General features: G+C 38.1%; 2 protein-coding genes across 2 annotated transcripts; both read left to right on the forward strand.

The window, feature by feature from the left end:
• Window positions 1-361: 361 nt before the first annotated feature.
• On the forward strand, window positions 362-22,554 carry Arl6 (ADP ribosylation factor like GTPase 6). Its single transcript, XM_057764355.1, has 8 exons — window positions 362-575; window positions 6,375-6,524; window positions 10,367-10,428; window positions 10,778-10,846; window positions 11,464-11,558; window positions 13,105-13,234; window positions 17,225-17,280; window positions 21,926-22,554. The coding sequence occupies exons 2-8, from the start codon at window positions 6,402-6,404 to the stop codon at window positions 21,949-21,951; spliced, it is 561 nt and encodes a 186-aa protein (XP_057620338.1). The 5' UTR covers window positions 362-575; window positions 6,375-6,401; the 3' UTR covers window positions 21,952-22,554.
• Window positions 5,101-5,406, forward strand: LOC130871115 (transcription factor BTF3 homolog 4-like). The gene has a single exon (XM_057764357.1). The coding sequence runs from the start codon at window positions 5,101-5,103 to the stop codon at window positions 5,404-5,406; it is 306 nt and encodes a 101-aa protein (XP_057620340.1).
• Window positions 22,555-22,859: the final 305 nt, after the last annotated feature.

Consider the following 22,859-nt stretch of genomic DNA (forward strand, 5'->3'; position numbering starts at 1 on the left):
CTCCACACCACGCCGCCCTCTGCGGTTGAGTGGCAGCCACGCCAAATCTGTGCCAAATCACGGGCGCCCAGGAGGGCTTCCCTCCGCCAGAGATGCGCGCGCAGCTAAGGCCCCGGCGCACTACCCGGCAAGCTGTGCGCCGGCCTACAACTCCCATCAGGTTCCAGCAGCGAAGGCGCTACCCCTCGGCTCCCAGCGTATTGCCGGTTCCCCGTGTCTTCTGTGCTCACTCTTTCTCTATTAGAACTCCCCTGCGGGAATCGGGCCATTTTTTACCCAGTGTTCTTCACCTCAGAAATCAAAACGCAGCAGCGGAGGCGCTACAACGCCCGAAGGGGCGTGGCTTTGGGAACCGGAAAGAGCTCCCGTTGCCAAGGGAACGCGGCGCGCCTCGGATTCCTGCTCAGCCCCTGATGCTCCCATCCGGGCCAAAGCCGCCGGTTCGGGACAAGGGAACCTTCCTACGGGGGCATAGAGAGGAAGGCTGAGGCTTCTGCCCGCGGAAACGGATAGAAGAGTGCGTCCATTCCTGCCTTTGCCAGCCCCTTGGCCTTTGGATTGCCTTCAAAGATCAGGTATCTCCGCTCCCACCCTTCTTTTTGCCTGTCTTCATCTCCATCTCTGTGTTATCTCTCAGATCTGTTGGGTATAATTTTACACGTTCTCACTTCCACCATTGTTAAGTACACACTACCTTGCTGCTGTGGTTATAGTGCGATGGAACTGTCGCCAGGATCCACTACTTCAGAAAGTTCCCTCTACCCGATTGTAGCCATATCCACCCCGGTAGCCAAAGGCCACCCTCCCCGTGTCCTATTTAGAATAAGTTATTGCCCACGTTTTTCAATCGGGAGTTACTGTCTTTAATATGTGGGATGGAAAAGGAGAAAAGTTTATATGGTGAATACTAAGGAGCCTCGAAAATGTATTGAACTTTCTTTGGCGAATGCTGTTTGTTTGTTTGTTTGTTTGCTTGCTTGCTTGCTTGCTTGCTTGCTTGCTTGACTTTAAAGCTGCCCACGACGGACCTTTTATACGATGTGTGAATTATTTAGTTGAAATTTCATCATCAAAAATTTTAAACTGAATAAGATTGTTTAATTGCAGTAGTAAGAATGTGCAGCAGCCCACTCTCCCAACGTGCTTAAAAGTTCACCAAGTAGCATTTCTGGAGTTTTCTCTGCCTGATCTCATCTCTCTCTGCAGCTTCCCTCCAAGCCTCTATGTGTGGATAAAATGCTAATTCCTCGGTGCTTTTCTGGCGACCAGTAATCCTTTGGAAAGTTAATTCTCAGAAAGCAGCTAGGAGAATTTGATGTATATATAAAGGGCAGGAGTGAGATGAGAAACTAAAAAATGTCAGCTAGACTGTGAACAACCTTGAAATGTGTGCACAACCCACTGCCTTAAACACTGAAGGACAGAAAGGTTTGACGATATGAAAAGTCACACAGGAGCAGTGCAGTGCCAGTGGTCAAACCTATGTGTTCTTGATTCCAATACAAGAGTTGTTTCATTTAGAGAGTTTACTTTAGATATCAATTCTGCCAATGTTATGCAGTACCTACAGTAAGACTTTAAAAGCTGAAGATATATTATTTTCCTAATAAAAGCCAATATGCTGTGCTTCCTATCCGTTAAGGCAGTCTTGTCTCAACTCACTATCAGCTTTCTACCTAGTTCTTAAACAAAGATGAAATAAATTTTTAGACATTTTAGTTTTAGCGCTCTCTCTCTCTCTCTCTCTCTCTCTCTCTCTGTGTGTGTGTGTGTGTGTATTTGTTCATGTAGTGTCGTGTCTACTGAAGCTAGAAAAAAGTGTGATTACCCCTGGAACTGGAGTTACTGGTACTTGAGAGTCTCATTCTGTGGGTGTTGGGAACAAAACTCTGTTCCTCTGGAAGATCAGCAAGCCCTCTTAATGACGGTGTGGTCTCTCCAGTAAAATTTTTCATTTTTTTCTTTCTCTTTTTACAATGCTTAAGATCAAACCTAGGCCTTTTGCACATCGCAGGCAAGCACTTTATCATTTGGCTACATACTTATTTCCCAAGATAATATACTTTTCTTTAGAAAATTTAAATAGACATGAGTTGCGAAAGAGAGTGTAAAACTAATTTTTTACACTAAGAATCTATGCTAAAATGGTTAGCACAGTACAGTACTTAATAGCAAATTGGAATTAAAATGATAAATATGAGTTGTTTCATATCACAAGATAAAATAGATTCATTAAAATGTCAACTTTTGAGCTAGGACTCAACGAAATGTGTTGAAATGAGCTTTTAAAATCTAATATGAAAAGGTTTTGAGCTAGCATAAAGGAGTTACCTAAGATTGAACCCATCCTTTGGGTAATAAATAAGCTTTTTTTGTAGGCTCCACCCTTGAGGGAGGCACTGCACCTTGTAGTCACTAATTGGTAGAAGTCTCCCAAAGGCACTAAGCAAAATGTCAACTATACAATCACTTTTCTTATGCCTTTGAGTTAAAAGCTTCCTATTGATTACCTTGCTATAGCTTTACTTCTCTCAGCATCCCTTGCTTGGAGTGCTACAGGAACAAAAACATTTGAAAGGAGCTGTAACATGACAGATTTGTGTGACCTTAAATGAACATGAGAATCAATGAAGTGAATTACTGCCTCTGGAACTTTGGAAATTTATGTTGAGAGAGTAAGGGGAACTCTTCAGTACACAGGTATATTGTGGCCGTACTGGAAGGGTCGGGTGGTTAGCAAGAGGAGTATTTTTCTTCTCCTGTCATAGTAATATTTAGGGTTCAATGAAACCAAAGGAAAGCTCCTTTAAAAGCTTCGTTTTGAGATGTGGAGTGTAAATTTAACAGTACTTTCATTGAGGGAAAGGAACAGACAGAAAACTGCTCAAAGCAAGTAATATATTAGCTGCAGTTTTATTTGGCTTCAAGGTACTTCTGTCTTAGATTGCTAATAGAATTTGTTTTCTAAGGGCTCATTTTGGGGGGTTCTTTAAAGTTTACTTTAGATGGTTATATAGTTTGGATTTTTAAAGTATAATATTTTAAATTTATTTTTTAAGAATTTTATACTTGTAGATGGGTGGTGGTGGTGCACACATTTAATCCCAGCACATGGGAGGCAGAAGCAGGTGAATCTCTGTGAGACTGAGACCAACCTGGGTCTATAAAGCAAGTTCCAGGGCAACCAAAACTGTACACAGAGAAAAGCTATCTTGGGGAGAGAAGAAAGAAAGACAGACATATAGACACACACACACACACACACATACACACACACAGAGAGAGAGAGAGAGAGAGAGAGAGAGAAGAATTTTATGCTTGTATACAATGCACAATGGATTTTGATTATCTTCAGTCCTGTTCCCCAACTCCAATTCTTCCTAGACGCTTCCCCCATGTTTCCCTCCACTTCATTTCCTCTTCTTTCTGTTCTTTTGAAGTAACCCAGTGAGCACAATTAGTGTGCTATTACTCTTATGGGTGTAGAGCCATCTGCATGGGCAACCAGCCAATGGCCGCATCTCTCCCTGTCTCTCCCTAACAGCCATCAACTGCCAATAGCTTCTGAGATAGCTTCTGTGGTAAGCCTTTCCCTAATTCATGTTGGAATGTTGACTGGCTTGGGGAGTTCGTGTGTAGGCAATCACAGCTGCTAACAGTTCATGAGTACATTGGCCCTATCATACCCAGAAGATTCCGCTTGGCACCCTACTCCCCAACTTCAGACTTGTATAGCCTTTCTGCCTCCTCTTCCAGAATGTTCCCTAAGCCTTGGGAGGTGGGGTGTGGTATAGACAGATGTTCCATTTAGAGCTGAGCATTTATAGTTGCTTATTCTCTGTGCTTGAACTGTTTATGACTATCGAATCAAGAGCTATCCACTGAAGAAAGAAGCTTCCCTGATAAGAGTTGAGAACTGCTTTAATCTACGGCTGTAGTGACAAAAGTAGAGGGAGCAGTTTACTACTATGTCCATGTAGCATAGTAATAGTAGTCGGGTCCTCCTATGACCTCCCCACTCATGGGTTCTTGGTTAGGTTTGCCGTACCAGGCATAAGTTTCTCCCTGAAAAGTAGGTCTTAAGTTCAGTCAGAAAGCAGTTGGCTAACCCCATAACCTTCATGTCATTCTTTCTCCCATGGGCATAGCCTGTGAGGTTGGTCGTTGTAATATCTCTCAGTGTTTACAGATGAGGAAGACTTTTAATGACATTTTGCCCACAAAGTCTGCATAGCAGTTTCCTGTACTATAAAAGCTAACTATCAGGGAAGAAGCTTTTGATCAGTGCCAACTGGATTTCTCCATATCTTGTGGCTAAAATGTGTGGTGTCTTCTGCAATAGTGTCTCAACATCAAGTTTCCGTGGGCAACCAAGAGCAATGGCAATAGCTTGTGTATTGTCTCTGAGATTTTCCTCCTAGGCCAGGGAGCTATCCCACACCTGACAGTAATAATAAATACTCCCCGAAGACCTGCATCTTAAGAGCTTAGTGTCCAGCATTGAGGACTGTATCATGGACTATAGCTTCTAAAATTGTGAATTGTTTTATCACAACATTTGTTATGGGAACAGAAAGCTGACAAAGATTTATATTTCCCTTAAAAAAAATGATTCAGTTGAACACACCTAAAGGGCAAGTTAAAAATGTATACAGCTAATGTGTGTGTGTGTGTGTGTGTGTGTGTGTGTATGTGCACGCAACAGAAAAGTTAGCCATCAGGAAATGTTAGCCAGCCAGGCAATGGTGGTGCATGCCTTTAATCCCAGCACCCAGGAAGCAGAGGCAGGCAGATCTCTGTGAGCTCGAGGCCAGCCTGGTCTACAAGAGCTAGTTCCAGGACAGCTTGGACTGTTATACATAGAAACCCTGTCTCGAAAAACCAAAAAAAAAAAACAAAAACAAACAAACAAACAAAAAAAAACCCAACAAAACAAAACAAAAAAACCAACCAGAAATGTTAACCAAACTACTCAGATCTGGATGGGGACAAGGTTATAGGAAGAAGGTATTGCATAGGACAACCATGGATGATGACAAAAAGCTTCAAAAAAAAAAAAAACTGGCTGTGAACAATATAGCTGGTATTGAAGAGGTGAACATGATTAAAGATGCTGGAACAGCTCCTTATTCCAACAATCCCAAATTCCATGCTTCCCTTTCCACTAACACCTTTGCAATTACTGGTCATGCAGAAACCAAAGCAATCACAAAAATGCTTACTGGCATATTATTAAGTCAGCTTGGTGCTGACAGCCTAACAAATGATAGAAAATTAGCTGAACAGTTCCAACAACAAGTATTGGATAGTAAAGGACCAAAGCCAGACAACACTGGCGAAGAAGATGATGATGCCCCAGATATTGTAGAAAAATTTAATGAAGCATCGAAAAACGAATCTAACTAAAATCCTCTGGATTCAGGAAGCTGACATGGACCAGATTTAACAACTAGCCTTGTTGTTCCAAAGTTTTTTAGACATAGAGAAAGTACAATGCTTGTTACTTGTTCAGTAATATAAATATTTTGTGTATTAATAATGCTGTTTGTGTAGCGTTTCTTGGTCATTTAACTTTGCATTTTGCACTTTCTCCCAGGATCTTTTCTTTTGGTCAAAATAAGAATTATTGTTGCAGTTTGGGAGTGTTTTTGGTTTGGGGGGAACTTTTAGTGTGTATATATATGTATGTGGTTATGTGTATGTGTGTACAGAGTAAAGCAAATTGGATAAAAGTTATAGCTATTCTCTTTATTTCTCCAGTAGAAATAAAACAGATCTTACCAAAAGAAAGGAAGAAACAGAAGACATGGAATTTATAAAGATTGACTAACATTGTAAAGGAGTGTATTCATTATCCCCAAAGAATTAATGCTGAAATATATATGTATGAGACAGGTGAAATCAGGTTGACTATCCATCTCTATTAGTGGAAAACCTTTCCCAAACTGGAAATAACCCTGCAGAAAACAAATATATAAGCGACATTTTTATAATTGCATATTATTTCAAAATATAACTGTAGCCAATTCTCATAGACTCTATAGTGCTCCGTTACTAGACTCTCATTCATGAATAACTTTGAAAACTATAATTGGCAGACTCCACATGCTGCTGACGCTGACAAGAGCTTCTTCTTGAATATTATAAATGTGATTGTCTCAGGGATGTTATTCCTTGCTGTCAAGGTTTACAAGCTGCCAGTCTACATCTCAGTTAAGGCTCCTTTCTGCTAATCGGCTTATACTGTTTACTAGGAATAAAGGCACACCGATGTGTTTTGGCCACTGCCATTATCCTTACATTTTTTTATGTATATACTAGCATTATTACATATGTAAGGTACCTTTGAAATAATCATTTCTTTTCCCTTGCAGTTGTTTTATAAATATTTACATCACATTATGGGATTGCTGGACAGACTTTCAGGTTTACTTGGCCTGAAGAAGAAGGAGGTTCATGTTTTATGCCTTGGGCTGGATAATAGTGGCAAAACAACAATCATTAACAAACTTAAACCTTCAAATGTAAGTATTTCTGTAATGGTTGACATTTTCTTGTTCTAGCGAGAGTTATGTGCAACATTACTTTGAAGTTATAACTTTCTGTAATCTTGTTAACTGCTAATCTTACGGCTGGTTAAGGGGTCACTTGCTGCATATGTCGCGTATTTATGCAATATGCAGGTAAATCTTGATTATTAAGCAGGAATATTCCTTTTCTTCCTTCATACTTCTCTAAAGAGCTTCACAAACTAAATTTATTTATAGGTTGCACTGACTTTGAATTTCTTCATGGGAAGAACAAAGCAAAGGGAAAGATGCCTCATTTTTCTAGGTTCTGTAGATAATTAGAAAGTGCTGTGCATGTTGGTGACAGGTAGTTATTTCGAGCAACATGTGAATGAAATATTATTTTATCCCTGAGAATATATAAAGCCAGCACATACAACATATGATTCAAAAGTCAGAAGTCAGCTTTGTTGCACATAATTCCTGATATGATTTTCTGAACTTTAAGCTGTAGCTGTCCTGGTTCAGAAGAATTGAAGATCTTAAGAGCAATTTGCTTCCCCCCACCCGCCTTTAAACTGTAGAAATAATAGCCGAAAGGTGTTATTGAAATGAAAATTTGAGAAGCTCCATACTCATGTTACTCGGTTGTATATTTCACATTTTCTTCCATCTTATTTTAGATTCATCACTTGTGAGTTTTCATCTACATTTGGGTGCTATTGTTAGTTAACTAACTGTATTAACCATCAGATCTATAGTGTTCTGTTAGGAAAAGACTTATAAGACTTTTCCATGTTGTCTCCATATATATATATATATATATATATGAATAAAATTGATATTTTTGATAACTAGATTTTAGACTCAAACTTATTTTTAAGGATAAATTATCCTAGTGTTGTATTTGAAATGGTAAATATCCTCAGTTGAGAGGGTATCTTTCACCCTTTGTAAGAAAGAATGTAGTTTTGACCAAGTCAAGGCGGTATTTATATACTTTTAATCTTAGCACTCAGGAGGCAGAGACAGACCAATCTCTATGAGTTCCAGGCCAATCTGGTCTACATAGAGTGCTCCAGGTCAGCTAGGACTGCGTGGTGAGATCCCCCTTTTCGTTGGGAGGAGGAAAAAGCATCTAGCTTTATCTTGAAAAATTCCTAAGCAACTTGCATATTCATTTGATAGTGTGTTGCATATTAAGTTGATACCTTGCTTATTTTATTTCTCCTCAACATCAAAAGAGCCCTTGATTCTGGGTGGTGATAGCACATGCCTTTAATCCCAGCACTTGGGAGGCAGAGAAAGGCGGATTTCAGTGAGTTCAAGGCCAGCCTGGTCTACCAAGCGAGTTTCAGGACAGCCAGGATTGTTACACAGAGAAGCCCTGTCTCAGAAAAACAAAACCAAAAAAAGAGCCCTTGATTTATCAAGCATTGAATAACAAATACCTAGAACGAGGATTAGCACTGAAATATATTTCAGATGGTAGATGAATAGATTGATGTTCATTATTATCATCATCATCATCATCTTTGATCAGGGGGTTTTGTTGATTACGTGGAGATACAATTTTTAACAGAGTTGATGATAGCTAAAACTTCTCTTATAGATTCTGTCTTGATCCTGTTGATACTGGTCTAATCACTGCTTTCCTGAAATAGTCCAGGCTACACTCCTTCCTTTCTTGTTGCCATTCCAGTTCAGTGACTGGATCTATTTGTTCCTGGGTAAAACAGAGGGAAATTAATACTAGAGATGACTCTTTGTTGGGAAGATAGCAGTGAGTGTGCCTGCTGTGAAAAAGCCAGAAGTTGACTTTAGGTTTCGTTTTCAGTTTCTCTCCACCTTACTTTTTTAGACATGATCCCTCACTGAATCTGAATCTCACAGATTCTGCTAGAGAAGTTGGCCTATGGACTCCAGGATGTCTATTGTATCCATTTTCTGAGTGTGTGTTGTGCCCGGCCTTTACTCTGAATTACTGTAGGGGAAAATGAGTTCCATATGGATCTACTCTATCCTGGCTAACTTCTGAACTTTCTTTTGTGAATTATTTCCATTAGAACTTTGGAGAAGAAATAGTTGAGGGATTTTATCCCTTCAGGCTAAATTTTAAAAGGAGTTTGGAGAACCTAGGTAATTATATAGAGGCAACTTAAGTATTCTAGTTATAATTCAGTGAAGACACTTGTTATTATCTGGTGTATTTTTCTGTAATTCCATTAAATTTTTAACCTTTATCGTGTGGTTGATGAAAAAATCATTTTAAATAAAAATGGTAGGATCATGGGGGAAAGAACAAAATTAAAAAACATTTTATTCCAAAACTTGTTGTTCAAGGAACCTCCGAGAAATGAGGCAAGACCCCAGATGCCACAAATAGTTTATTTTTCTAGCAAACAAAAACAATACTTTTGGGGAACTATTTATGCAGCTCAAAGGCTGACTAGAAGGAAAAGCTGAGGAACCAGACCTGGGGGAGGTCTGATCGCAGCGCATTGCTGCTGATGTTCCCATGCTCTAGTTCATTTCCAGCTTTTCTTCCAGTTGGCTTTAAATTTTATGAGAGTAGAGTACCCAAGTGAACATGCTAATGTGAGGCAAATTTCCATTCTTCTATTCTTATTTTCACATAAAAGGAACAAGATTTTTTTTATTTAGCTATTATTAAGGCAGTATGGGAAAACCTAAGAATAAGACTAACCAAAATGAGGATATAATTATAATAATAGCAAACATTTGTGGAATTTTATAGACACCATGTTGAGTATTTAGTACCTATTAGCTCATTTAATTCTCATAATAACTTTATGAGCACAATAATATAGTTGACATTTAAGCAAACCTAGGTTTAAATAACTCATGCCAGGTGGCAGAGCACATTAGGAGTAATTAGGAGGCTATTGTAATTCAGAGCACCAAACGGAAAGGTCTAGTCTAAGGTAATGGCATAGAGCCGGTAAAACTTAGCGAATGGCTTCATACTTAGCATGTAACAAAGGAGGAGTCAAGAATAACTTCTAAGCATCTGGATCATAAAGTGGATACATTTTTGTTTGAATGAATGAACAGTTTTGATGATGGAAATTCTAAGAGGCATTTAATGTGTCGATTATCAGTATATTTTTAAATATCTGTGAAACCTGTCAAAGTGTGTCCTGCTGTTTTCTTGGCCCTGTTCTACAGGGTTCTACAGACTTCTTCCTGTAGAACTCCTCACCAGAGCCATCATGACCCCGCCTATCTTAATTCACTCTATATCAATCTTTTACTTAGCAATACACGTTAGACATGCATGCCTTCTGTCTTTCCTGAGTAGCAAGTTCCTTCTCTACCTAATCAGTGTACTGACTAATTCCATTCATTGAAATATTCTTGGCCAGGAACTAGTCCTGGGGTTTCCCATACCTACCATTCTCTCCCGAGTTCTCTTCATCCATGTTGTCATATGTTGATGGTGGCTTACATTCTCTATCTGATGAGCTCCTTGAGAGCAGGGACCAAACATGAAGATAGATAATTACAAACATACGTAAGTTCAGTGTGCATAAGTTTAATAAAAATAATGTATATAGTGATTAAGAAGTTCAACGTAGGAACCCAGAGTGACTTTTTTTTAACCACTTGTGAAAACTTACCTTGTTTAATAAAACAAGATATGAATTTGCACATAAATGTTATACCAATTCATAATTGGCAAGTAAACCTTATATTTTTTATGTGTCTATTACAGAAATTGTAATATTTAATTTTGTCATCTCCTTGGTAGCATATTTTAAAAATGAAAAAAATCTGGTACTTGAGGAAAACCCATCTTTGTAATTGCAGATGTCTAAACTTATGTCTTCTCGCAGGCCCAGTGTCAGGATATAGTTCCAACCATAGGATTCAGCATAGAGAAGTTCAAGTCCTCCAGGTAACCACATTCTCTCTGTGACTCTGAAGCTGGGTTTTCGTACTTACCTGGAAATCAGTTGTCATTTCCAGTCCCTATGGGTTTAGACCTTTTTGTACTACGATCTTTAGTTTATTCTCAGCCCTTAAAGCTTAGACCAACTCTTGAAAACTTCATTAGCAAAGGAAACATTTTTAGGTTATTCATTGCAAAATAATATTTAGATTAATAAATTTTTCACTTTTTAAAATATTGACCATATTTATTATCCTACAGCCATGTTGATTGATCTGATAAAACTTAAGATATTAAAAGATAACCATTTAACTTAGTTGCTTAAAATATAGTAATGTCTTGCTTTTGTTTATAGTTTGTCTTTTACAGTGTTTGACATGTCAGGACAAGGAAGGTACAGGAATCTTTGGGAACACTATTATAAGTAAGTATTTTCATGAGTATTGCTTACTACATGGCTACATTTTAATGTCAAATACTGATTAAAAATCCAAGTGAAATCTGCTATAATAATATAACTTCATACAATTCATAGCACTGTACCTTTGTTCTCTTCTCTGGTTTTGCTGTCCATTTCTCTCTTTGGTTAATATAGCTACACTTTAAGAACCAGCGATCGGGCTATACAGCACATGCCTGCAATCCTAGTACTTGTAATACTAAGAAAGAAGGATCACAATTTAAGGCCAGCCTGGGTTATCAGTGCTTACACAATACTTTGTCCACTCACATCTGTGTAATTATGTACCACAGCTGCTTTCATGAAGAAACTCTCTATTCAAATTATTCCTTCAAGGGCCAGCTCATAGATAAGAATTATTACTGGTCATATTTAGTGAAAAAAACAAGATTGTTTCTCAGCTGATGACTTGTTTTACAAATGTTTCCAAACAAGATAATTTTCAGAGTATACAGACATAATGTTCAGTGGATATTTCAGATATAACACTGCCAACTTACTAGGACAAGATGTTTTATACACACTTAGTATTGCATGTGGTGGTAAAATATGTCATTATTCTATTTCTTTATATTATACAGAGATGGACAAGCCATTATTTTTGTCATTGATAGTAGTGATAAATTAAGGATGGTTGTGGCCAAAGAAGAACTTGATACTCTTCTAAATCACCCAGGTATCTGTGGAATTTCTGTCATGATGTCTGTGCTTTGGGTTCCATCTATATGTGTTGCTTTGTTTTTTAGTTTAAGAAAAAGTTGTTCATGAAATAGAATTATTTTCAAATTAAATTTATAAATTTTAAAGCTTGTTGATAGTACAGAATTTATAAAAACTTTGCATTTTTTTTTAATTTCAAAGCTTTATACAGTGATTTTTTTGTCTTATTTTGGGAGGGGGTACTGGCATTTATTTCTTTAATATTAAAAATTCTCTGCTTTGCTAAGTATATAAATAATCTATAGTAATAAGAGAATAATATTCAGACAGAAAAGATGAGGGGACGTGGCATTCTGAGCAATAGGATAGCGGGTACAGTTGCTTTGGTTATCTTATTTTCATAGTACGTTGAAACAGGAGCAGCTAGCAAGGCGGCCATGTTTCTGCCTTGTTTTGCTCTCAATGTTAGGAAAACTTCAAGTAGGAAGAAGAATTCGATTGTGGCTTTATTTATTTTTTATTTAAGTATGTGTGTTCCTGGGTGTATTTACGTGTACTGTGGGCATGCAGGAGCCCACAAAGGCCACAAGAGTGCATCAGATCCCCTGGAATTAGAGATACAGGCAGTTGTGAACCCCTGGGCTTTCAGTTTTTGTGTTGCCTAGGTAACAAGGGTAAGTTAGGGAATTAAGTGAAAAGATAAACATGTAGAATGTTGGTAAGCGTGTTGTTACAAGGAATTAACTAGAATACTAGAATATGACTGGAAATACACAGTGTTTCTACAAGCTGTGAAGTTGCTGGTGTGCATTGTCCTACTGTGGAAGGCGATTGGGCAGCACAGGACAGAAGTGGGAAAGAGATTCTCCTGGATTCTAAGCTCTTTAATGTGTTTGGACTTGGCTTCACTTAGCAGCTAGAAGCACTTGCTGCCAAACCTGGGATCCATCCTGAGTTTGATTCTGCAGCTCCACATGGTACACAGGGAGAGAGTTGAATCCTTCCCATGACTTTTCCTGTGACCATATGCATGCCATGGTACACCTACATCCATGTGTGCCAACACACACACACACACACATACACGCACGTGCACACACAGTTAAATGTAAAAAAATACACAAAACCTTTGGAAAATGCTTTCAACGTTGTAAATGAGAAAAATACGTTGTTAAAAGACATCTCATTTGTTCATGATGCTGTCTGTGACTTAGAAATAAAGCAAGTCCATTTCCTCCTCATCTTCCTATTTAGGTCTGTCTTCCTTGTGTTGACAACTGCAAGCAAGAGAAATATTTGCCCTTTTGCATAACTGCTTCTCTAACGCTAGATTCCCCTTCTCTGACTTTATTCTTTGGTTTAAAGTCCCTAGACAGAGGGCACACGGTCTTACCAAGCAGTTTTGATTTCTCTGTTTAGATGAATGTCTAACGGTGCATCTTTGTGTATGAGTCATATAAAAAGGAGCAATGGGAAACAGTTTATCTTATTTCGGTTTTAAGGTTTTAGGGCAAAGTGATCCCAATCACTAGAAGTGTTGTGATGGCATCTTTCTCTTTCAGATATTAAGCACCGCCGGATTCCAATCTTGTTCTTTGCGAACAAAATGGATCTCAGAGATGCAGTGACATCTGTGAAGGTGTCTCAGTTGCTGTGCTTAGAGAACATCAAAGACAAGCCGTGGCATATTTGGTAAAACATTTTTATTTCTCATTTTGTCTTTTTAAAAGGTCTGTGAAATGTAGGGTTCTGCTTAGGTTTTTTTTACATCATTTATAAATGGCAAACATGGTAGAATGCAAAGTGTTTCACAGTATTGTGACATTTCAGGTATTCACGAATATGTTGCTGTTAACTTTTCAAATCCTTTAGCACTATAAAAAGTATTTTTTTTTAAAAAAATCTTATGGTAAAAAACATAAATAAAATAATCCATTTGTTGTCCTGCCTTCAAGCACAATGACTTGCTTTTTCACTTGAAATCAGCCAAACCCAATCCTTTTTGGGATAGTCGCCCTCTGGTGTCGCCTTGTCTGAATCATTCTCCAGTTAATGTTCTGGGATTGCTATTGTGTTTCACCCTTACCATGTGGCCCCTTTTTTGCTTTTTATGTTGGCGGTAGTCTGTCTTCTTAACACTAGCCTAAGCTCTCTAGGAATTGGGATTTCTGCCACGTTTTAGTGCTGTCTTTTTCTTTTCCCAATTTTGTGACTGGTACATGGTACATATATTATACATTTATTCAAATGAGGAAGTAGAGGTAATGGTTGTATATGCACATACTAGTAAACAGTGTCTGAAACTGCTGTGTGCATTATATATTTAGGAGTTTCTTAATTAATTATTATGTGCTACCTTCCTAAGATCCTCTTTTGCTACTTACCCACTTACCTTCCCATGCCCCAGAATGTCCTTCTGTAGTTTTTTCCACTTTCCATAAGAATTAAAATAATAACTGGGGGGAAGTTGGACACAAAGTAGAGACATTTACTGTCTCTAGAAGTGACCTAGACTGTAAAGCCAAAGAAAGTGGAGCCTAGGAATCCCAACATGGAGTGGGTGATGGGATTTTGAAAGTTAGTATCTTCTTTAAGGGTGTAACCCCTGATAGATCAACCACACACCAGGGGAGACCCCGCACCTAAAACTTTTCAGGGGTAACATAAACTAGACTCCCTGGGTTTTTTAAAGAGAGACCATGAAGTTGGATGGGTAGGGAAGGGGGAGTGAATGTGCTCTGAACAGATTGTATGAAATTCCAGAGAATTAATATCATATTTTTAAGAAGAGTCTTTAAGAACTAGCCTTGGTGCTGAACAGAGCAGCGTTTAAACCCCAGAGACCACCTCAAGATTCTGTGAGGCCCAGCATTCCTCTACCAAAAACAGAAACAGTGAAGTCTTTCTTGGTCTTGAGTGGGGGTGGCATGGGGTTGATGGTACTCTATGGTTGTTCAATTTGAATCTGAGATCCAGTAATATTTAATAGTTAACGGAGAGTGTGATTTTAGACAAAGAAAAATTTTGAGATAGAACTTTTGCTATCACAAACCACTGAACTCCAAATTGTTGGACTGTAAAGACAACATAAATTCAAATAAATACTAATGTTTGCATTGTGCAGAGTTCCATGTTGCCTTGACGGGAGGCACAAGAAGTGTCCATGAAGTGTCAATTTCATGAGTTAATCACCCCTTTCTACCTAAGATAACTAACAGGTGAATTTAACCTGATTTATTTATTCAATTATGACATCAAAATGTCTGTGTTGTAGTAGGAGCTGCGGGCCTGCTTTTTGTCCCGCCCGTCTCCCACATGGTTAGCTTTATACCCGAAATAACAACACACAAACTGTATTCATTTAAACACTGCTTGGCCCATTTCTATTCATGTGTGTAGCACCCCAAGGTGTGCTTACCGGGAAGATTCTAGCCTACGTCCATCCTGGGTCGGCTTGCTTCATTGTGTCTGCCCTGGCGATGAGCTGCATGGCATCTGTCTCTGAGAGGAGCTATCGAGTTTGAGCTCACTTCCTCTTCCTCCCAGCATTCTGTTCTGTTTACTCCACCCACCTATGTTCTAACCTATGAGGGCCAAGCAGTTTCTTTATTTTTTAACCAATGACCTTCCTCCATCACTGTGTGAAAAGTGAGAACATGATGCTTAAAGATATATTCCCAGGTCTGTGTTCTCCATACAGCAGAGAAAAATGCTGAGAAGTTTTTTAACCTGCCTGTAACTTTACTTCTCCTTAATTCAAACTGGACATCATTTTGCTAAACTCAAATTAGGATTTCATTTATAAAATTTGTTCTGCATTTTGTGATATCTCTTAAAGCATGCACAATATTGAAAATATGCTTATCCTTCTTTGCCAGCTTCAGCTCTATGGGTGGTTGTCATCAGGGATAGAGGAGATCAAACATTACCTGCCTCTTACCTTAGATTGGATATAAGGATATTGGTATAGTCTGGGAAACTAAAGAAGAATTCAGGACCTTCCTTTTTACCATTTTTACTAACCATAGAGTCTAGGGTCTCATTTGAGTTAGCATGTTTTTGACTTAATTCCTTCATGATATATTTGGATTTGTATATTTAATTGTGAAATAGACAGATAATAAGGAAATAATTATACAAACATCAGATGACTGGATGGAGAAATGTTAACCGTGGAAGAGAAAGCATGGCCTGACTTCTCTTTGTGGCCTGACATCAGTCAGGGAGCATTTCCTATGAAGGCCTGGTTGGAGAAGCAGCTACCCAGCCAGAGGCCAGGAAGGAAAGGCTCTTCATGGCTGAGGTGTACCTGTTCTGTTCTGGGAACATCTAGGACTCTGGCTGCCATTGAGCAGCGGAAGGGGAAGCTGCGGGAGCTGTGGCCACTGAGAGATAACTCAGGGCCATAACGTCCAAAGCACTGGAGCTTGTGGCAAAGAGCTTGATTTTTGCTCTAGTTCTGAGTTTTACAGTTCATCTCAAAGGAAAGGTGGAACTTGTTCGGAGAAATATATAAGGTTTTCAGTCACTTGGTTTCACTTGTCCCATGGACAAGGAGTTCTTTCTAGAATTATATGTGCCAAAATCAATAGTTTTTTTGATTAAAGTATTTTAGCTACTAATGCCTTGCTTTTATGATATGTAATCAAAAATGTGCTTTGAGTAGTTGTTTACCTCGTACCATTTGTTTCTGACTTCTTACTTGAAGAATTCTTCCCTAACCTGTAGTCTCAATTTAACAAGTAATTCCTTGGCAGTAATTTCTTTAGTTAGAACCAGATTAATTTAATTCTCTAGGTTTTCTACTGTGCTTTAGATGTTGCTTCCCCACTAAGTGAAGACTATAAAATAATCTCTAATTATTCAGAAATTTTAATTATGTATTAATATCATCATAGGTTTTAAAAAAGTTGCTAGATCTGTAACACATATTGGTCTATAGCTCCCAAAATGATTTGAACTTTGTTATTTTAGTTTTATATACCTTAAACAATTATAGACAAAGTATCACATTAGAGGTTTAAGGATGGAAGACAATGGAAGCACTTTTTCTTTTACATGCATGCTTCAAATGGTAGGTCATGGTAATATTCTCTCAGTTGCAGATGCCAAAGGTTACTGAAGTAGTAAATATAAAAGTACAATTGAAATTGACTAGAGTTTTGTTTTCTTCTAATAGCTTATAAAAGTTTATGAGCAGCCAAGGGGTGGTGCTGTATGCCTTTAGTCTCAGAACTTGGGAAGCAGAGGTAGGCAAATAGGAGTTTGAGGCCAACCTGGTCTATACAGTGAGTTTCAGGGTAGTCCAGGCTACACAGAGGAAGAAGTCAGTTGATTCTGTGAGTATACCATGACCTAAGTCAAACATTTGTAACAAGTAAATGCTGTTGGAGCCCTGGGTAGATCAGGGTAGGGCAGTGAACTCTAGATTTTTCTACAGTGAGAAAATAACTTGATGTTTATGTGTTCTTAACATTACTACAGATTCTCAAAATTTGTCTCATGTGTATTTTCCTAAGTCCTCAGATTCTAAGCTCCTATTTATATTCTATTTTAATACTTAATAGTTTTGCATAATGCATATTAGTATTTATTTCTTTGCAATATGGCAAAATTGTTGTTATTTTATCCTAGAGTTGTGTGATGCCATAAACTGGACATTTCGTTTGACTTTTGTTTCAGTGCGAGTGATGCCATCAAAGGAGAAGGACTACAGGAAGGTGTGGACTGGCTTCAAGGTACACCGCACGCTGCTGTGCATCTGTCGCCTCTTTCTTTTTCATTCATTGCATTTCATTTTTATATTTTAATTTTATTACATCAATGCCTCCTTCTTGTTTTTTATTTCTGCTGTCAGAAAAAACAATACAGTAAGTATCTGATACCTTGCTGCATTTACTTTATTTTATTTTTCTGGCAGATTTAATTAATTGTTTCTCTGTCTATATTCAATATATATATCAGATCTAGAAACTGGTTTTAATTTATGAACCCAGATTTTCATTAACTCTAGTAGTTGAAGAACACATTTAAAGTTTGGGACAAATGTTATGGACCAAATGACAACTATTTTTTTCCTACCATACTGTATAGTAATCCACATATATATTTTCATTTATACATAGCATATATACACAAGTTTCAACATTCATAGAGTATTATAAATACTATTATTCTTTTGATACCTTGTTTATTTTCAGTTCAGTTTTTTAAATCAAAGTAGCTATAATAGATCATTGCTATATTAGGGAATAAATTAAGTTATAGTTTTCCCTAGGGTCATATCATCTACTGTGTATAAGAACAGCTTGAAACATGCAGAGCAATAGAAAGGTGTGTGTTCTGTATGTCCTTTCTGTAAAATCTTTATGGCCAAATCAAAAGTTTTCAGTGTAAACAGAATTTCTGACTATTTGTTCTTTCTGGGAATCTTTCCACTCTGAATGGGGTAAAAAAAAGATACAAATTCTAATTACAATTTGTGGTTATAAGTACTATTTCCTTGTACTTTAGCCTTTTACCTTAGACATGTGTAGTATCGTTTTTCATTTTCTTCCTTCATCTTTTGGAAACTATGGCAGAATTATAGCCTGTTGTGTTGGGTGGAGGAGTAATCTGCCTAGAAATGCTAAAAGCACGTTTTATAGCAAATAGAAATATGTAAAATCTGCTCTTCTAGTGAATTCCACACAGAGACTTTTCATTTCATTCCTCTTTTTTTTTCTTGTTTTTTGTTTTTTTTTGGGGGGGGAGGGGTATTTTGTTTTGTTTTTTGAGACAAGATTTCTCTACATAGCCCTGGCTATCCTAGAACTCATTCTATAGAGCAGCCTGGCCTCAAAACTCAGATATGCCTGCCTCTGCCTCCTGAGTGCTGAGATTAAAGGCGTGTGCCAGCACTTTCTGGCACAGACTTTTTAGCTTGTATTTATTTAGTAAAAACATTTACTAATGAACATTCTAGTCATATTTTATTAGTAAGTAAAACAAACATCTCTAATGGTTCTCAAAATTAGTAAAGGAATATTTTCTTTGAACCCACCAACTTTATGTTTCAAATTATTATAAGAAGTGTTCAGTGTTATGCCATGGATTTCTGAAAGAAACTGATTGTTAAGATTAAAACTCCAGGGAAGATAGAGAGATGTATTTTCTTTCCTGCCTCTTCCTTTACCAATGCTGATGTTACTCTCAGTGAAGATGCCATGTGCGTGCTTAGTGTAGTGACTTTGAGCACAGCACTGAACAGATGATGATATATCTTCTAGGTTTTGATTTCTGTCTCTCCTTTCTTCCCCAACTTCATTTATGTATTTTTATTTTTTAACCCATAGCAATAGCCACTAGGTGTCAGTAATGATCCAATTTTATAGGACCAATTTTCAACGCTTCTTGGTACCAATTCTTTTTCTTTCTATTCTGACCTATTACCTTCTGCCCCAAGTCTTTGTGAGAATAGAATATTGTTAGAACCTATTCTGTGTCCTTTTGTTGCAACAGTCTCTGGAAGGTAAGTAGGAGCATCCTTGTCTGCTCTGTGCAACAGGAGGAGTAGCAAAAGAGCTGGCCTTGAGGCAGACCGTTTATCCCACATCAAGAATGGATGTGGTAAAAATGGTAATCTTGTTTGGAAAGCTGGAGAGCTGATGGACGTAGTTTGGCTTTAATGGGCCCCAAAAAGTTGAATCCTAAGTGGGCAGCCTGATTCACACGGAAGATCTTCCCAAGGGTTTAGAATATGCTTGTATGTAAAAGATGGATCTAGAACTGAAAAGAGAAATCATGACTTCCAACACCCAAGAACTACAATAGCAAAATGAGTTTTAAGGATTATTCTTTGCAAATATTCAAACACTATCTGAACTGGAGAACACCAGACTCACAGTGTGTGGCAACAGTAAACTGAAAGCAAGGAGGGGCTGCAAGTTTTCATAGATAATATTGTAATTCTCCTCTGTTTCCTACACCACCAGGAAACAAACAGTAGAGGTAGGCATAAGGTAGAGAGAGTCATCTGAGGAATCAGACTAAGAAGGAGGCAGATGCCAGAGGTGGTGTGCACACCTTTAATCCCAGCACTCAAGAGGGAGAGGCAGGCAGATTTCTGAGTTTGAGGCCAGCCTGGGCTACTGAGCAAGCTCCAGAACAGCCTGGACTACACAGAAAAACCCTGTCTAAAACAAACAAACAGAAAAAAACAAGCAAACAAACAAAAAATGAAATTAAAAAAAAAGAAGAAGAAGAACAAAACCCCAAAGAGGTCATATTGAGAAGATCCTGTATCCAAACACAAGACAGTTTAGAAAGAGAACCAAGAAACTAGAGAGGAGTAGTGGATCATCAAAAAGTATTTGTTGGAACTGAATCTTGAGAGCCTAGAGCAGGGGAAGAAAATATTTCTACCCAAGGCACATCATTATTAAGGTTCAACCCTGAAGACAGTGGAAACTTGTGTAATCTTCCCGAGGTGGAAATGGGTTTCACATAAGGAAAGGAATTGCTACATCAAAGTTCCCAACACCCGCTACTTCGTAGCGACATGGTAATGGTGAGTGTCTGGAAAAGATCATAGAGGATATCCAATATAATCACATAGTGAGGCAATGTCAAATGTGACTGTAAATTAAGACATGTTCTGCTGTATTAGTTCAAGGAGAGAGTAAACCAGGAAAAGAAAAAGACAAGATCAAGGGGCTCATTTCCCCCATGTACTCGTAAAGTGCTCATTGTGCAGGCATGAGGCCTAAGTGAGATTGAATCTCCAATGCTTATTAAAAGTCAGTAGCATTCATCTGTTGTCCAGTGTGCCTGTGGCAAAATGCAAGGCAGAGATGGAGAATCCACAGAAGCTGTGTGTCAGTTAGCCTGGTATACACAACAGCAAACACAAAGACCCTGCCTTAAGATAGAAGACAAGGACCACCACCATGTTTGACTTCTGACCTTCACACATAGGCAACACACATTCACACAGACACAGGAATATGAATGTGTTCACGTGCATCATACACTCTCAAAGTAAGGATAGACAGGGAAGAAAGGAAGGATGGCTAGATGGATCAGGAACTAGGAAAACCAGCCCAGGAATGGAGGATAAAAAAAAAAGTCCCTGAACTGTTAATGGAAATCCTAGACTGATGATGAAAGGGATCTCAAGAATAACTAGCAAGCAGAGAAAAGGGCTGTCTAGGTGGGAGAGTCCTCATGGTGTTTAGAAAGGAGTTCTTCAACAAGGTGTAAACAGGGACTAGACAGATTGCTCAGTGGTTAAGGCTGTACCTCCAGAGGACCTGAGTTAACTTCTTAGCACTCACATGAGAGCTCACAACCACCCATGACTCCAGTTCCAGGAGACTCAACATTACTAGCTTCTGTGAGCATCAGGCATGTGCATGGTACACAGACATTCATGTAGGGAAAACGCCCATATACATAAATAATTGTTTAAAAAGAAGGTGAAGATGATAAGTTATTTAATGTGCTTCACATGTGAGACTGAATTAGTGTTAAATGTACTTTTTAAAAAGGAAGAAGAGGCCTGGGGGTGTGGTGCATGCCTTTAATCCCAGCACTTGAAAGACAGAAGCAGGTGGATCTCTGAATTCGAGGGCAGTCTGGTCTACAGAATGAGTTCCAGAAGAGCCAGGATAGTGATATCCTGTCTCGAAAAAACAAAAACAAGTACTCCTTGCTTTGCTGGGTAGCAGTGGTGGTGCACACCTTTAATCCCAGCAGTTGAGAGGAAGAGGCAGGCAGATCTCAGTGAGTTCAAGCAGCCTAATATACAGAACTAGTTCCAGGACAGCCAGGGCTGTTACATAGAGAAACCCTGTCTTAAAAAAAAAAAAAAGGAAGAAAGGAGATAGAGGAAAGAAACGGGCTTAGTTGAGATTATAACCTTAGAGGAAAGCGCACAAACCCATCTTTCTGAATGCTGCGTGACATTGTCATAGTCATACAGATAATGATGGCAAGCCGAGTTAGAAGTGTTGGGGCCATAAAGCTTGCAAAGGAAGAATTGAATGGGAGTGTGAGAGCTGAAGTCTAATAAGGCTACTGATATTTCAGGAATTGCTGTGTGTGTTTAGTGAGCTGTAAGTAATTACCTAGAAGGGAATTAATTAATAACAGCGACCAAAAAGGACCAAAGACCAAACGAACTGTTAGGGTCTTTCTAGAAAGCCTGTAGTATTAGCTAATTCCTTACCTACTGACAGCTTATATAAAAATTAACACAGCACTATTAATTGTATCTTAAGAAAACGGATATGCAGGTAGGATCTCCCTGTGTTGTATAGATTGGGCTTGAGTTAACTTAGAGAATAGGGTTGCTGGTCTTTCCCTTGTGAGACTGATAATAGTTTTTTGTCTGTTTGTTATCAGATCAGATCCAAGCTGTGAAGACATGAAAAGATAGTCTCTGGAGACCTCACCAGTTTTCAATTAAAGGTGTCTATGTAAGGCATACTGAATAATCAGAAATTTATTTTAAAAGATTTGTGCAACCAAGAATATTTTACAATATTCTGCTTGGTTTTATGGACTCTGGAAGAATTTTTTAAGAATTTAGCACTTGTGACATTGTTAATCTGGCGATTAACTATGTGGAAATTAACATTACCTCTGAACGCCTTAGTTACCAGCTTCTTGTAAAGGTCTACATATTGTTGTAATTAGAATGTGTAAATTCCAGCTATAAGCCATCTCAATATCCTATCATGATTTATGATGTCTTTAATGTATTTTTAGTTTTCATTGTCTTCTAAAAGTTGACTTTATTACTTTAAAGCTCAAATTGTGTTAGTGAAACAGCTCTAAAGAGTTGTAAAGGATCACATGTAATTGGTATATATGTAATTTTTATTGTGTCTCACTATCAAAAAAAATAAAATATACCAACTAGAGTGCTTTGTTCATGCCAAAAAGAATAATGTGTTGGTGTGGTGTTTGGTGTTTTACTGCCAATCATTATCTGAGACTAACTAACCTAAGTTTATTTTCTCACTGCTTACTGAATAGTTCCATACTTTCTGATCAGGCATTGCCCTTTAAACCAGCATGTGTGTTTTTCCCTTCACAGTTGTGGAGGTTTGGGTATGTGCTCAGCCCATTCTTTTAGGTCACTTATATGTGTAAAGTATCCATTGCTGTCACTGAAATCACTTTAATAAGGGGGAATCTGAGAACATTTCACATATGATTAATAAATTTTATTTCATTAGCTGAAAGACAATATTGCATTTTCAGATTAATAAATTAAAATTTAATAAGCATTTAACATTAATATTTTTATAACTGCCTTGTTTTTTTCTCTTAA

Source organism: Chionomys nivalis, chromosome 3, assembly GCF_950005125.1.
Source record: "Chionomys nivalis chromosome 3, mChiNiv1.1, whole genome shotgun sequence".
NCBI lineage: Eukaryota > Metazoa > Chordata > Mammalia > Rodentia > Cricetidae > Chionomys > Chionomys nivalis.

Excerpts from the sequence above, each read along its gene's own strand:
- Arl6 (XM_057764355.1), top strand. The coding sequence starts at position 6,402 with ATGGGATTGCTGGACAGACTTTCAGGTTTACTTGGCCTGAAGAAGAAG. Across the intron at positions 11,559-13,104 it reads TACTCTTCTAAATCACCCAG|ATATTAAGCACCGCCGGATT; the intron begins GTATCTGTGGAA and ends TTTCTCTTTCAG. Across the intron at positions 17,281-21,925 it reads AGGTGTGGACTGGCTTCAAG|ATCAGATCCAAGCTGTGAAG; the intron begins GTACACCGCACG and ends GTTTGTTATCAG.
- LOC130871115 (XM_057764357.1), top strand. The coding sequence starts at position 5,101 with ATGATTAAAGATGCTGGAACAGCTCCTTATTCCAACAATCCCAAATTC.